The sequence below is a fragment of the Streptopelia decaocto genome (genome assembly GCF_964273445.1).
Source record: "Streptopelia decaocto genome assembly, chromosome: 20".
In the NCBI taxonomy this organism is placed as follows: Eukaryota; Metazoa; Chordata; class Aves; order Columbiformes; family Columbidae; genus Streptopelia; species Streptopelia decaocto.
Window position 1 is genome coordinate 2,007,002 of NC_138675.1, and position 14,680 is coordinate 2,021,681.

At 54.1% G+C, this 14,680-nt stretch overlaps 1 protein-coding gene across 8 annotated transcripts in view; it reads left to right on the forward strand.

Annotated features, from left to right (window-relative positions):
- Positions 1-5,720, forward strand: part of SPEN (spen family transcriptional repressor) — a 66,391-nt gene extending 60,671 nt beyond the window's left edge. For all 8 annotated transcript variants that reach the window (XM_082069744.1, XM_082069745.1, XM_082069747.1 and 5 more), the window contains 4 exons: positions 86-499; positions 1,327-1,521; positions 2,673-2,831; positions 4,286-5,720. In XM_082069744.1, the coding sequence (XP_081925870.1) occupies positions 86-499; positions 1,327-1,521; positions 2,673-2,831; positions 4,286-4,417 (900 nt within the window). In that variant the 3' untranslated portion in view covers positions 4,418-5,720. The remainder of the gene's footprint in view (positions 1-85; positions 500-1,326; positions 1,522-2,672; positions 2,832-4,285) is intronic.
- Positions 5,721-14,680: the final 8,960 nt, after the last annotated feature.

Below are 14,680 nucleotides of genomic sequence, written 5' to 3' on the forward strand. Positions count from 1 at the left end.
CCCAGCAGCTTTATCATTGAATGACTGAGTTTGATACACCCGTGACCTCAAATCTACCCTTTTTCCCCCGCCGCCTGCTTCCCAGGGTCTACCGGAGGGCGAACACTCGCACCCCAGCCAGCCTGTGCGCAGCAAGACCCCTCAGATCCCGCAGGATCCCAAGGGCCCGCCGGCGGCAGGACCCGAGCAGAGTCACCACCCCACCGTCAACCGGCACGCGGCCCCCATGGACCCTCACGTCCACCTTCAGAGGGCACAAGCGGACACGGGCCAGACCTCCTACCCCTCGCCCGTCGCCATCTCCATGAAACAGGAGCTCCCGTCACCGCACCAACCTCCGGCCGTTGCCAAACAGTCCGTGTTTATCCCCACGACGTCGGGTCCCGCGGCTCCGCCGGGGCTGCCCCTCAATCGCCCCGAGCCCCAGCCCGCTCTCAAACAGGAGCCGTCTCCTCACCCCGTGTCGCAGAGACCCGTGGACATGGTTCAGCTCCTGACGGTGAGTATCGCTCCGGCCTCTTCTCTTGGCCTCGTGCTCCTCGTCCCGGGGAGAAATAATCAGATTCTACTTAGTTCATCTCCCCCGTGGCACCAAAGTCTGACCTTTTCCCTTCAGATGCAGAGAAGGCAATCGATGTCTGTCTGCTTTCTGGGCTGTTTCTTGTCCCTGGTGAATTTTAAGCCACGTTCCTGTTTACGTGGTGTTTACTAGATCCTCGCGCGAAGGGACTGTTAATGCAGAGCAGCCCCTGCTTCTCTCGTTTTGCTCAGACAGTGCTGCATCAGTTTTACAGTCAGCTGTTTTTTGGAAAGGTTTTATTGGTGGGCAGGAAAGAGTGGTATATATTTAATTTAAAGAAAAAAAAAACCACACCTTTCCAAAGCCTAGAGACTAAGGAAGAGGGAGGTAGTAAGCAACAGGCACTGATGAGGAACTGAAAGTTGGCTTTAAGTGTTATTTCCCATGTAATCTTGAGCAACTCTCCTGCTGCCGCTCGCTCTTAATTCTCTCATTTTAAAAAAAGAGAAAATAGGGTTTGGTAAGAGCCTCACGCTTGTGTGGGAGGCTGGAAGATTGGGAAGCGCTGTGGTGTTAACGGTGACGGAGCCGCCCAGGCACCTCCGCCAGCTGGAAGAAAAAGGACTAAATTCCTGATTTAGCAGGACCTGACCAAAGCCTGGACCAGCACGGACGAGGAGGAATAAGATATAACATCCGTCCTGAGCCCTTAAAGCAAAGCGGTGGAGGCAAATGAGCAACTCAAACAGGATTTAATATCCCCCTCTCCTTCATTTGTGGTTTATATTTCTTCTCCGTCTTTCCAGAAATATCCCATCGTCTGGCAGGGCCTCTTGGCCCTCAAAAACGACACAGCCGCCGTTCAGCTCCACTTCGTCTCCGGTAATAACGTCCTGGCTCACCGGTCGCTGCCGGCGCCGGAGGGCGGCCCACCGCTGAGGATCGCCCAGCGCATGCGGCTGGAGGCGTCGCAGCTGGAGGGGGTCGCGCGCAGGATGATGGTGAGAGGTTGGGGGGCGGCTGAAGGATCTGGGGGTTCAGCTGGAGAACAGGAGCTGAGGGGAGACCTTCTGATCTCTGAACTGCCTGAAAGGAGCTTGGAGCCAGGGGGGTCGGGCTCTGCTCCCCAGGAACAAGCGCCAGGAGCAGAGGAAACGGCCTCAAGTTGCGCCAGGGGAGGTTGAGGTTGGATTTGGGAACAATTTGTTCCCCAAAGGGCTGTGGGGCATTGGAACAGGCTGCCCAGGGCAGTGCTGGAGTCACCATCCCTGGAGGGGTGGACAGACGGACATGAGGTTCTCAGGACATGGGGCAGGGACAGGGGTGGGTTATGGTTGGACTCTTGACCTTGAGGGGCTTTTCAACCAAACTGATTCTATATAACATCAGGAACAGAAGCACAGCAGCCAGGATCTCCATCTCCTGCACCACGACGGGGCAAGAGGGACGTGGGGGAAATCGCCCAGTTTTTCTCCCCTTGCAGCGAGTCTGGCGGCATTCGCTGCATTAACAGCACGTGCTTCTAAACTGCACTTTGCAAAAGCGCCCAGAATGCTGAACAATCATAAATTAACCAACAGCAGGCAGTGAAAGGAAAGAAAACCCCAAGCAACCTCAGCAGGGCTGCAGAGGTTCCCAGGACATGGGGGAGTGCTGGGTAGTTGGTAGTTGGATTTGATCATCTTGAGGGGCTTTTCAACCAAAATTATTTTATGATGCACCTTTAGGAGAAGCTCCATCTATGTGCTGGGCTGTCCTGGCCAGCTGTGTAACAAAAACCCAATCGATTCTCCCAGAAACTTTGTCTTTTGTCACATTATTTTGGGATTCTATGCGATTCCTTCATCCCAAAGAGTGTGAAATACAGATTGCAGACTGTTGAAAAATGGGATGGGGGAGTTGGGAAACCCTTGAAATCACCTATCCCTCAGCCCCGGAACAAATTTCTGCCCGTTCCGGTAAGGTGGAAAGTGGAATTCAGGTGTGGAAATCAGTGATTTTCAGTCATTTTCAGCATCGAAGCCGGCTGAGCTTTCACCACATCCTTGTAACTTGAAAGGGGTTCAAAGAGAGGATTTTTCCGTGCAGATTATGTCACGAACGGGCCTGTTCCCAGCAAATATTGGACGGAATCCCTGTGTTTTCTACCCAGGTGGAGAGCGATTACTGCCTGTTGCTGGCCTTGCCGTGCGGCCGAGACCAGGAGGACGTGGTGAACCAGACGGAGTCGCTCAAGGCCGCGTTCATCAGCTACCTGCAAGCCAAACAAGCCGCAGGAATCATCAACGTCCCCAACCCCGGCTCTAACCAGGTATCGGAAAAGCCCCAAACGCCCTCAGTGAACTAAATTAACAGATAACGGGACCAACAACCGTCTGCTCTTTGCTAAAGGTTGGGCTTGAGCTGCCGGTTTTTATTATGAAAACAAAAGATCAGTGTTGACCCTGTTGGTTTGTTACATCACCGATCAAAACACACCGATAAAATTGATATCGTTGTTGAAGATTTATTGCAAAGCCAAAAAACAACCATATATTCAGTTTGGGTGAAAACAAACCAAACCCATTTTCCAGCTTTTTCTGCATTGGGAGCAGAGTCCTGGTTTCTTCCTCTTGTCATATCCTGATTTTTCCAGGACACCTGATGATTTTTTGCTCCTAACGTTCAGGGTTTATTCCATTCCGAAGCGTTTATTCCAGATGCGTTGCTGCATCAAATTGATTTTAACCTGTTCCCTGGGCACTTGGAGCCATTGCTGAAATTAATAATGATCATCAATTAATAGTAATTAATAATTAATGGTGATTTTTCTGCCTTTCCCAATAAAACCAGCCCCTTCTTCCGTCCCTACCGCAGAAAAACACCCCACCTTGGCAACCACACCTGCGTTTATATCTCACTTTTTATACAAATGTGCTGAGTTACGAGCATCTGGGCAGGAACAGCCCCAGGTTCCAGTCTAAGTTGGGGAATGACCTGTTAGAGAGCAGCGTAGGGAAAGGGACCTGGGGGTCCTGGGGACAGCAGGGTGACCATGAGCCAGCACTGGGCCCTTGTGGCCAGGAAGCCAATGGGACCTGGGGTGGATTAGAAGGGGGTGGTCAGTAGGTCAGAGAGGTTCTCCTGCCCCTCTGCTCTGCCCTGGGGAGACCACACCTGGAATCTTGTGTCCAGTTGTGGCCCCTCAGTTCCAGCAGGACAGGGAACTGCTGGAGAGAGTCCAGCGCAGCCACCAAGATGCTGGAGGGAGTGGAGCATCTCCCGTGTGAGGAAAGGCTGAGGGAGCTGGGGCTCTGGAGCTGGACAAGAGGACACTGAGGGGGGTTTCATTCCTGGGGATCAAGATGGAAAGGGGGAGTGTCAGGAGGATGGAGCCAGGCTCTTCTGGGTGACAACCAGTGACAGGACAAGGGGTAAGGGGTTCAAACTGGAACACAAAAGGTTCCACTTGAATTTGAGAAGAAACTTCTTCTCAGTGAGGGTGGCAGAGCCTGGCCCAGGCTGCCCAGGGGGGTTGTGGAGTCTCCTTCTGTGCAGACATTCCAACCCGCCTGGACACCTTCCTGTGTAACCTCATCTGGGTGTTCCTGCTCCATGGGGGGATTGCACTGGATGAGCTTTCCAGGGCCCTTCAACCCCTGACATTCTGGGATTCTGTGATTTTAAACACCCCAAAAAATCACCCAAGCGTCCCGTTTTTAGCCATTTTAGCCCATCCCCGTCCCAGGTTTTGTGCCTCACTCGTTGTTTCTGTTCTCCCCTCAGCCCGCCTACGTTCTGCAGATTTTCCCACCCTGCGAATTTTCGGAGAGCCACCTGTCCCGCCTGGCCCCGGACCTGCTCGCCAGCATCTCCAACATCTCCCCGCACCTCATGATCGTCATCGCCTCCGTATGAGCTCCTTTCGCCGCTGACTTTTGGGATTTTGGTTCTTTTCAAGGTTTTTTTTCCTTTTCTTTTTTTTTCCAAAGGCCCTGCAGCAAAAAACCCACAAACCCAATTCAAAATAAGTAAAAAAATAGAGAAAGAAAGTGATGGGAGAAGAAAAATGCTGCCAGCACCAGCCTCCTGCCCGACCGGCCTCGATCAAACCCTCGCTGGGCGGTTCTGCCGCCCTGGATGTTTACATATTGCTTTAGCTTATGGACAACGATGCACTCGGCAGGCGCCTGGCGGGGGGTTCTGTGCCTCCTTTTGGGGAAAAAACCACAAAAAAACAAGAAAAAAAAAAAAAAAGAAGAAAGGATGGCTTATTTTTTTTAACAAAAACCGAAAAAAAAAAGGAAAAAAATATTATTACAAAAAAAAAAATTAAAAAAATAAAAGAGAACCTGAACTGCCTTTGCACTAAATTAGTGACTCGGACCTTTGCACAGTTGGGGACACGCTGTGACGTTCTGGATGTCTGGATACGCGCCGGGGACCGAGTGCGGGACCTGGAGCCTCCGCCCGAGCGCTGGGGGTCGAGGATCATTTCACACCTTGGCTTTTAATTCTTTTTAATTGGTTTTCTTTATTTTTTTTTTCTTTATTATTTTTTTTTCTTTATTTCTTTAATTTTTATTCCTTTTATTTTATTTCTCGAATCTTTCTGATGGGTTGATTTGTTCCGGCTGTGACCCCCCCTCTGCTCCACCCGCCCCCGCTGCCGGCTCCTCCTCATCTGGGATGTACAGTTTACACTGAAAAAAGACAAGAAGCAAAAGCAAAGACAAAACAACTCAAAGGGAGAGCTATTTTCCTTCCTGGTGGGATATGCAGAACTCAGTGGGTGTGTGTATATATAAATATATATATAATATATATAAATATATATAATACTGACTTTAAAAAAAACGGAAAAAAAAAAAACAACAAAAAATTAAAAAAAAAATAACCCCCCCCCAACATACATTTTTTTTTAATCTGTGCCAAAAAAAATGTGTTTTCAGAGAAAAATCTTATTTTCATACTCAGACTTTGTATCGTCACTCATTTGTAAGTGCGCTTCAGTTAAACGCCCCCCCTCGTCGCGGCCGCTGTGGAAGTGTTATACACTTGTACAAAGATTCCCGCCCCCCCCGCCTCCCCCGACACTTATTAATTTATGGAACTGGTTTTTTGTTTTTGGTTCTTTTTTGGTTTTCGTTCGATTTTTCGCAGCGCAGTTTTGTTTTGTGTGTCCATTGGATTACAAACTTTATTAAAAAATACAAAACACCTCGCCGCCCAAATCTCGTCCCTTGGGGTGGGGGGGGGAAGGAGCTTTGGGGTCCCCCCCGGGAGTCCAAAAACAAGAAGAAAAAGAAGGAAAACCAAATAATTTTATCAGAGTAAACTCAAATCTCTGCTTATTCACGTTTATATGTTGTAAATAATGGGTTGGAAACCAAGGTTGCAATGTATTTGCTCGTCGTTTCGATGCGCACCCAAAAACACCCAAATTTTGATAGACACAAAAGCCGGACTTGATGTTTTTCACCCGTTTTCCACCCAAAAGCCACGTGGGTGCTGGTTCTTCACCAGCGGGGCGTGAATGGGGTAAAATCAGGAGGAAATGGTACAAAAGGAGATTTAGGAGGGGAATTTGGGGGTAGAGGGAAGAGCCGGCCCCGCCATGTGAGCTGGGGGGGGAGGGACAGGGGAGCCCAGTTTGGGGTGAAACGTGGGGAAAGTGGAGCAGCTGGTGCCCATGGATCTGGGGGAGGGGATGGGGGGGTCCTGGAGGCCGGATCGGGCCCAACAGCCCCCCCCGGTGCCCTGGGTGGGGAAGGGCTGGATGGACAGACGGACACATGGTGGGGGAGAAGGCGAAGGGCCCGATCCTGCCCCATCTCCTGGAGCAGAGTGTGTGACAGACATACGGAGAGGGGGACAGACAGACAACTGGGGGGGGGGGGTTAAAATGTCTGATCCTGCCCACGAGTGGGGGGGGGTGGGGCTGTGAAATTGCTGATTTTCGAGTGGGACTTTGGGGCCAAAAGTCCATTTTTTGGGGGGGGGGGGTTGTGCTGAGGGAGCAGGAGGTGAGAGTCTGACCGGAGGAACAGGAGTCTGGCTGGACGTGACCGGACGGACAGACGGACCCTTGTGGACAGATGGACAGACACCTGCCCAGCCGGACACTCATCTCCTGCAGCGTAGAGAACAAACTGCCCCAAAATGGACATTTTTGTCCCAATGTCCCCGCTCGAAAATCAGCAATTTCACACCCCCGCCCCGCCCCCACCACACCCCTGCCCCGCCCCCACTCGTGGACAGGATCGGGCCCTTTAGTCCCCCACAAGGTCTGTGTCCCCGTCCGTGTGTCTGTCACCCACTGGTGGCCCTGGGGGCGGGGCAGGGGTGTGGCAGGGGTGTGGTGGGGGTGGGGCGGGGGTGTGAAATCGCTGATTTTCGACCAGGACCTTTGGGGCAAAATGGCCATTTTCGGGCAGTTTGTGCTGCAGGATGCAGCAGGTGAGTGTCCGGCTGGGTGTGTGTCTGTCCGGCTGCACGTCCAAGTGTCCGTCTGTCCAGCGGTACGTACAAGTGTCCGGCTGGATGTACAAGTGTCCGGGTAGACGCGTGCGGCTGGATGCACCACCGGACAGACGCACAGACACCCACCCAGCTGGACACTTGTCTCCTGCACCTCAGCACAAATTGCCCCAAAATGGACATTTTGCCCCAAAGGTCCCACTCGAAAAATCAGCGATTTCACACCCCCGCCCCACCCCCACCACACCCCCGCCACACCCCTGCCCCGCCCCCACTGCAATGAGTGCGTGACAGACACACGGACGGGGACACAGACAGATGGACACATTGTGGGGGACTAAAGGGCCCGATCCTGCAGCTGAGTGGGGGCGGGGCAGGGGTGTGGTGGGGGTGTGGTGGGGGTGTGGCGGGGGTGTGAAATCGCTGATTTTTGAGCAGGACCTTTGGGGCAAAAATGTCCATTTTTGGTGCATTTGTGCTCAGGGATGCAGGAGCTGTCATGTGCATCCAGACAGACGGACAGTTGTACGTCCAACTGGACACATGTGCACACAGACATTTCTATGTCCAGCTGGACTCATGGACACTTGTACGTACCACTGGACAGACGGACACTTGTACGTGCAGCCGGACAGACACACACCCAGCCGGACACTCATCTCCCGCACCCTGCAGCACTAATGCACCAAAAATGGACATTTTTGCCCCAAAGTCCCTGCTCAAAAAGCAGCAATTTCACACCCCCGCCCCACCCCCACCACACCCCTGCCACACCCCTGCCCCGCCCCCACTGCAATGAGTGAGAGACAGACACACGGACGGGGACACAGACAGATGGACACATTGTGGGGGACTAAAGGGCCCGATCCTGCACACGAGTGGGGGCGGGGCAGGGGTGTGGCAGGGGTGTGGTGGGGGTGGGGCGGGGGTGTGAAATTGCTGATTTTCCAGCGGGACCTTTGGGGCAAAAATGTCCATTTTTGGTGCATTAGTGCTGGCGGATGCAGTAGGTGAGTGTCCGGCTGGATGTACAACTGTCCATCTGTCCAGTGGTACATACAGGCATCCATGTGTCCGGTTGGACGTACATGTGTCCGGTGGTATGTACAGCTGTCCATCTGTACATGTAACTGTCTGTGTGTCTGTCTGGCCCTGTAACTGTCCGTGTGTCTGCATGTCCAACCATCCATTGAACAGTCTGCTTGTCTGTCTGTACATCCATGTCTCTGATGCTGTGACACCATCTGTACGTCCAGCTGGACCTGCAAGCTGTCCCATGTATCCGTCTGTCTGTCTGTGCAGCTGTCCATCTGTCTGTGCCCCCGTCTGTGTGTCCGTCACCCACCCAGGGGATGAGTGAGACCCCATCCTGGCTGCAGACACATGGACGGGGCACGGACAGACGGACACACCGATTCTGGGGTGCCCTGGGGGTGGTGCTGTGTTTTCATGCCCAGTTGGACACACGGACAGTTGCACGTCTGTCCATCCATCCATCCATGTGTCCGTCCTGGTGTCTGTCACCCTATCCTGGGGCGCTGGGGTGGGTCAGGCCTAATCCTGACTTTAATGTCCCCATTTGCCCCCTTAGGGAGGGGGGTTGTGCCCCTTGTCCTGCCCGAGGTGCCCTTAGACAAACTGGGACCCCCGCAGGGTGTCTGTGTGTCCCCATGTGTCAGTGTGTCCCCTCCCGTGCACTGAGGGGATGGCGACGGGGCTGGAGCCACCGCTGCCCCCAGAACCCCAAACCCCCCAGAGCCCCCAGCAGGAGCTGCTGAGCTCCGCAAGGCTCAGCTTTGCTAGTCGGGGCTTTCCCAATGCACTGATCTCCCTCCCAGGGCCAGCGGTGGCTGGAGCGGCACCAGAACTCGCCCTTTGATCGCCCGGTTCCGACCGTGTGGTTCTGGGCCAGCCCTGTGCCCTGTGCTGCTCCGCTCAGGCTCGGCCCCGCAAACCCTCTGTTCCACCTCCCAAAACCGGCCCCTGGGGCTCCAACTGTGCTGCTCCCGCTTTTCCTGCCCTTGTCTGACCTTCTGCTGAGGGTGGTTGGGGTTTTCTTCCCTTTCGCTGCTGCTGTTGGTTCATTTACGATTCACCACGTCCTTCTGGTCTCGGCCGCACGGCAAGGCCAGCAACAGGCAGTAATCGCTCTCCACCTGGGCAGAAAACACAGGGATTCCGTCCAATATTTGCTGGGAACAGGCCCGTTCGTGACATAATCTGCACGGAAAAATCCTCTCTTTGAACCCCTTTCAAGTTACAAGGATGTGGTGAAAGCTCAGCCGGCTTAGATGGTGAAAATGACTGAAAATCACTGATTTCCACACCTGAATTCCACTTTCCACCTTACCGGAACGGGCAGAAATTTGTTCCGGGGCTGAGGGATGGGTGATTTCAAGGGTTTCCCAACTCCCCCATCCCATTTTTCAACAGTAACACCTATTGCTGGTGACCTGCAATCTGTATTTCACACTCTTTGGGATGAAGGAATCGCATAGAATCCCAAAATAATGTGACAAAAGGCGAAGTTTCTGGGAGAATCAATTGGGTTTTTGTTACACAGCTGGCCAGGACAGCCCAGCACATAGATGGAGCTTCTCCTAAAGGTGCATCATAAAATAATTTTGGTTGAAAAGCCCCTCAAGATGATCAAGTCCAACTACCAACTACCCAGCACTCCCCCATGTCCTGGGAACCTCTGCAGCCCTGCTGAGGTTGGTTGGGGTTTTCTTTCCTTTCACTGCTGCCATTGGTTAATTTATGATTGTTCAGCATTCTGGGCGCTTTTGCAAAGTGCAGTTTAGAAGCACGTGCTGTAAATGCAGCGAATGCCGCCAGACTCGCTGCAAGGGGAGAAAAACTGGGCGATTTCCCCCACATCCCTCTTGCCCCGTCGTGGTGCAGGAGATGGAGATCCTGGCTGCTGTGCTTCTGTTCCTGATGTTATATAGAATCAGTTTGGTTGGAAAAGCCCCTCAAGGTCAAGAGTCCAACCATAACCCACCCCTGTCCCTGCCCCATGTCCTGAGAACCTCATGTCCGTCTGTCCAGCCCTCCAGGGATGGTGACTCCAGCACTGCCCTGGGCAGCCTGTTCCAATGCCCCACAGCCCTTTGGGCAAGAAATTGTTCCCAGATCCAACCTCAACCTCCCCTGGCGCAACTTGAGGCCGTTTCCTCTGCTCCTGGCGCTTGTTCCTGGGGAGCAGAGCCCGACCCCCCTGGCTCCAAGCTCCTTTCAGGCAGCTGCAGCTTCACCCACCGTTCCCTGAGCGAATGTCCATGTGTCTGTCCACCCCAGGACGCGGGTTCGTTTCCCAGAGGGATGTTTTTGCTGCTGTAAAGGAGGTTTTGGCGCCAGCGCCGCGAAGGGAAGCGCTGGGGAAGCCGGGGAGCGTTTCACCGTGGTGACGAGGAAAAGAAACGCTGAGCGGATGGGATTTGGGCTGTAACAGCCGCGTTTCCTCAGCCGCACAGTCCCCGCCTCAGAGCTGCTTCTTGAGCCCAAACCTGTATCTATTCATTTTATTTCTCCAGGCTTTGGAGATTATTCATGGCTGTGATGGACTGAACGTCGTGGGCTGTGACCTTGTTGAAGTCGCGCCCATGTACGACGTCTCTGGCGTGTCCCAAGCCGGTGACGAGGACGGGCCCTGTGCACCGGGGTGACGGCACTTGGGCATTCACAGATTGGTTTTTTCCCCCTTTTTGACTTTTTTTCCCCATTTTTGACTTTTTTTTCCCCATTTTTGACATTTTTCCCTCCTTTTTGACATTTTTCCCCCCTTTCTGTCTTTTTTTCCAGGAAACACAGCCCTCCTGGGGGCAAACCTGCTGTTCGAGGTGCTCTGTGTCCTCCCCAGGGTGACAACGTGGTGACAGCAGCTCCGACCAGCTCATCCATCCCATCCCATCCCATCCCATCCCATCCCATCCCATCCCATCCCATCCATCCCATCCCATCCCATCCCATCCCATCCCATCCCATCCCATCCCATCCCATCCCATCCATCCCATCCCATCCCATCCCATCCATCCCATCCCATCCCATCCCATCCCATCCCATCCCATCCCATCCCATCCCCTGGGCTGGGCAGTGAGAAATAACCACCATTTACCATGAGAAAAGCCCATTTTAATCTAATAAACCACTGGTAGCCGCTGGGTTCGAAGAATCGGTGTCTGTAGTTTGGATTTTCCCCGGGCAAGGGGAAGATGAGGCTGATGCGGCTTCGCCTCCGCGCTCAGAGCCGGATTCACCCCATGGGTCACCAACCAGGCGCAGAATTGTCACAGTAAAAGGGGTTCGGTGTTAAGATGCAGCAGGAGGAGAAGGGGGTTGATTCTGGGACCCCCCCAGCTCATCCCTGGGGGGTTTAAAGCACCGAGATGAGGTTCTCAGGACATGGGGCAGTGCTGGGGGGGGTTATGGTTGGACTGTTGATCTTGAGGGGCTTTTCCAACCAAAATGATTCTGTGATTCTCTGCTTGAGCACAGGATGGGATGCTCACCCGCATCCTTCACCCCAGGCTGGGACGGTCAGGTGTGGGGCAGGATGCTCGGGCATGGGCTGGGATATTTGCCCACATCCGTTGTTGTGGGGCAGGACGGAGGAGCTGAACCCATCGTTCCATCATAGCAAGTGATGAGACGAGAGCAAACGGCCTCAAGTTGTGCCAGGGGAGGTTGAGGTTGGATCTGGGGAACAATTTCTTCCCCAAAGGGCTGTGGGGCATTGGAACAGGCTGCCCAGGGCAGTGCTGGAGTCACCATCCCTGGAGGGCTGGACAGACGGACATGAGGTTCTCAGGACATGGGGCAGGGACAGGGTGGGTTATGGTTGGACTGTTGATCTTGAGGGGCTTTTCCACCCAAAACGATTCAGTGATTTGATGACATTAAGTGTCTGCAGGTGGCCTGGGGCTCGTTATTTAACTGATTTTCCTGCTGGGGATAACGAGGCGTCTCGTGGGCAGGAAGGGTTTGGTTGTCCCGGGGCGCTGGGGTCGGTCTGTCCATGGGAACACCGAGCGCCATCTCGGCACCATTAAAACACCGTTATTTTGGGTGTCAATATGTAATTTTCTCATAACAAAACAACATCGGTGCCTGTTCACAAACACAAAAACCAACCAACCAAACACGGAAACAAAAAGATAATAATAAAAAAGGCAAGTTTGCCAAATAAGTTAATTCCCAAACACCTCCCAGTATCCAAAGTGCATAATATCAAAAGGCCAATTTCTCACCGGCCGCACAACCGTCCGTCTGTCCATCCGTCTGTCCCCTTCCCTGCCCTGGGAGGGGTCTGGGGTGGGGGTGGCGCTGCAGCTGGATATCCAGCCGGACAGACGGACACTTGTGCATGCAGACAGACGGACAGACGCCCGCCCAGCCGGACGTTCACCTCCCCATCCTCAGCGCACCAAAAGAGACATTTTTCTGCCCCAAAAGCTCTGCCCAAACCCAGCAATTTCACACCCCAGCCCCCCAAGTGGGTGACGGACACACAGATGGGGGGACAGACAGACGCACATATGGACAATGCAGGGGGGACTAAAGGGCTTGATCCTGCCCACGAGTGGGGGCGGGGCAGGGGTGTGGCGGGGGTGTGAAATCGCTGATTTTCGAGGGGGCACTTTGAGGCAAAAATGTCCATTTTTGGTGCATTTGTGCTCAGGGATGCAGGAGCTGTCATGTGCATCCAGACAGACGGACAGTTGTACGTCCACTGGACACATGTGCACACAGACATTTCTATTTCCATCTTGACACATGGACACTTGTACGTACCACTGGACAGACGGACACTTGTACGTGCACCAGACAGATACACCCAGCCGGACACTCACCTGCTGCACCCCCAGCACAAATGCACCAAAAATGGACATTTTTGCCCCAAAGTCCCCGCTCAAAAAGCAGCGATTTCACACCCCCGCCCCACCCCCACCACACCCCTGCCACACCCCTGCCCCGCCCCCACTGCAATGAGTGAGAGACAGACACACGGACGGAGACACAGACAGACGGACACATTGTGGGGGACTAAAGGGCCCGATCCTGCAGATGAGTGGGGGCGGGGCAGGGGTGTGGCAGGGGTGTGGCAGGGGTGGGGCGGGGGTGTGAAATCGCTGATTTTCCAGCGGTGCATTCAGGATGAAAAGGCCATTTTTGGGAGGTTTGTGCTGCAGGTGCAGGAGCTGAGTGGCTGGGCAGGTGTCTGTACGTACAAGTGTCCGTCTGTCTGGCTGCACGTACAAGTGTCCGAGTTGTCTGTGCAGAGCTGTACGTCCAGCCGGACAGACGGACACTTGTACGTACGTCTGGACAGACACCAGCTGGACACTCACCTCTCGCACCCTGCAGCACAAATGCACCAAAAATGGACATTTTTGCTCCAAAGGTCCCGCTCAAAAATCAGCGATTTCACACCCCCGCCCCACCCCCACCACACCCCTGCCACACCCCTGCCCCGCCCCCACTCGTGTGCAGGATCGGGCCCTTTAGTCCCCCATCATATGTCTGTCTGTCGTGTCCCTGTCTGTGTGTCTGTCACACACTCATTGCAGTGGGGGCAGGGGTGTGGTGGGGGTGGGGCGGGGGTGTGAAATCGCTGATTTTCAAGCAGGGACATTGGGACAAAAAAATGTCCATTTTTGGTGCATTAGTGCCGTAGGGTGCAGCAGGTGAGTGTCCGGCTGGGTGTGTGTCTGTCCAGCTGCACGTACAAGTGTCCGTCTGTCCAGTGGTACGTACAAGTGTCCGGCTGGACGAACAAGTGTCCGTCAGTCTGGGTGGATGCACAACTGTCCATCTGTCTGGACACACACGATACCTCCTCCATCCCCCAGCACAAACTCACCAAAACTGGGTATTTTCCCCTAAAGGTCCCGCTCAAAAATCAGCAATTTCACACCCCCGCCCCACCCCCACCCCACCCCTGCCACACCCCTGCCCCGCCCCCACTCCTGGGCAGGATTGGGCCCTTTAGCTGCCCCCCAATGTGTCCATCTGTCTGTGTCCGTGTGTCTGTCACCCACTCGTGGTGCCGGGTCAGGGTGAGGTGTGAAATTGCTGATTTTCAAGTAGGATCCTTGGGGCAAAAATGTCCTTTTTTGGGGCAGTTTGTGCTGGGGATGCGGGAGCCAAGTGTCTGTCTGTCCAGTTGCACATGCAACTGTCCATGTGTCTGAATGCCCACTTGTCCTTGTGTCTGTCTGGATGTACAGCTGCCTGTGTGTCTGTCTGCATGTCCAACCAGCCATAGAGCTGTGTGTCTGGCTGTACATGCAGCTGTCCGTGTGTCTGGTGGCTGCGACAGCGTCTGAGCGTCCAGCTGGACCTGCAGCTGTCCCATGTGTCCATCTGTCCGTGCATCTGTCCATCTGTCTGGATGTGCAGCTGTCCATCTGTCTGGATGTGCAGCTGTCCATCTGTCTGTGCTCCCATCCGTGTGTCCGTCACCCACCCAGGGTCCTGGGGGTGACTCAGGCCCTGTCCTGCCTGCGGACACACGGAGGGGGCAGGGACAGACGGACACATGGATTCTGGGGGGCCCTGGGGGTGGTGCTGTGATTTCAAGCCCAGGTGGACATATGGACAGTTGCACATCTGTCCATGTGTCCATTACCCTATCCCGGGGACCTGGGAGGAGGGGGGGTCAGACATGATCCTGACTTCAATGTCCCCATTTCCCCCCAC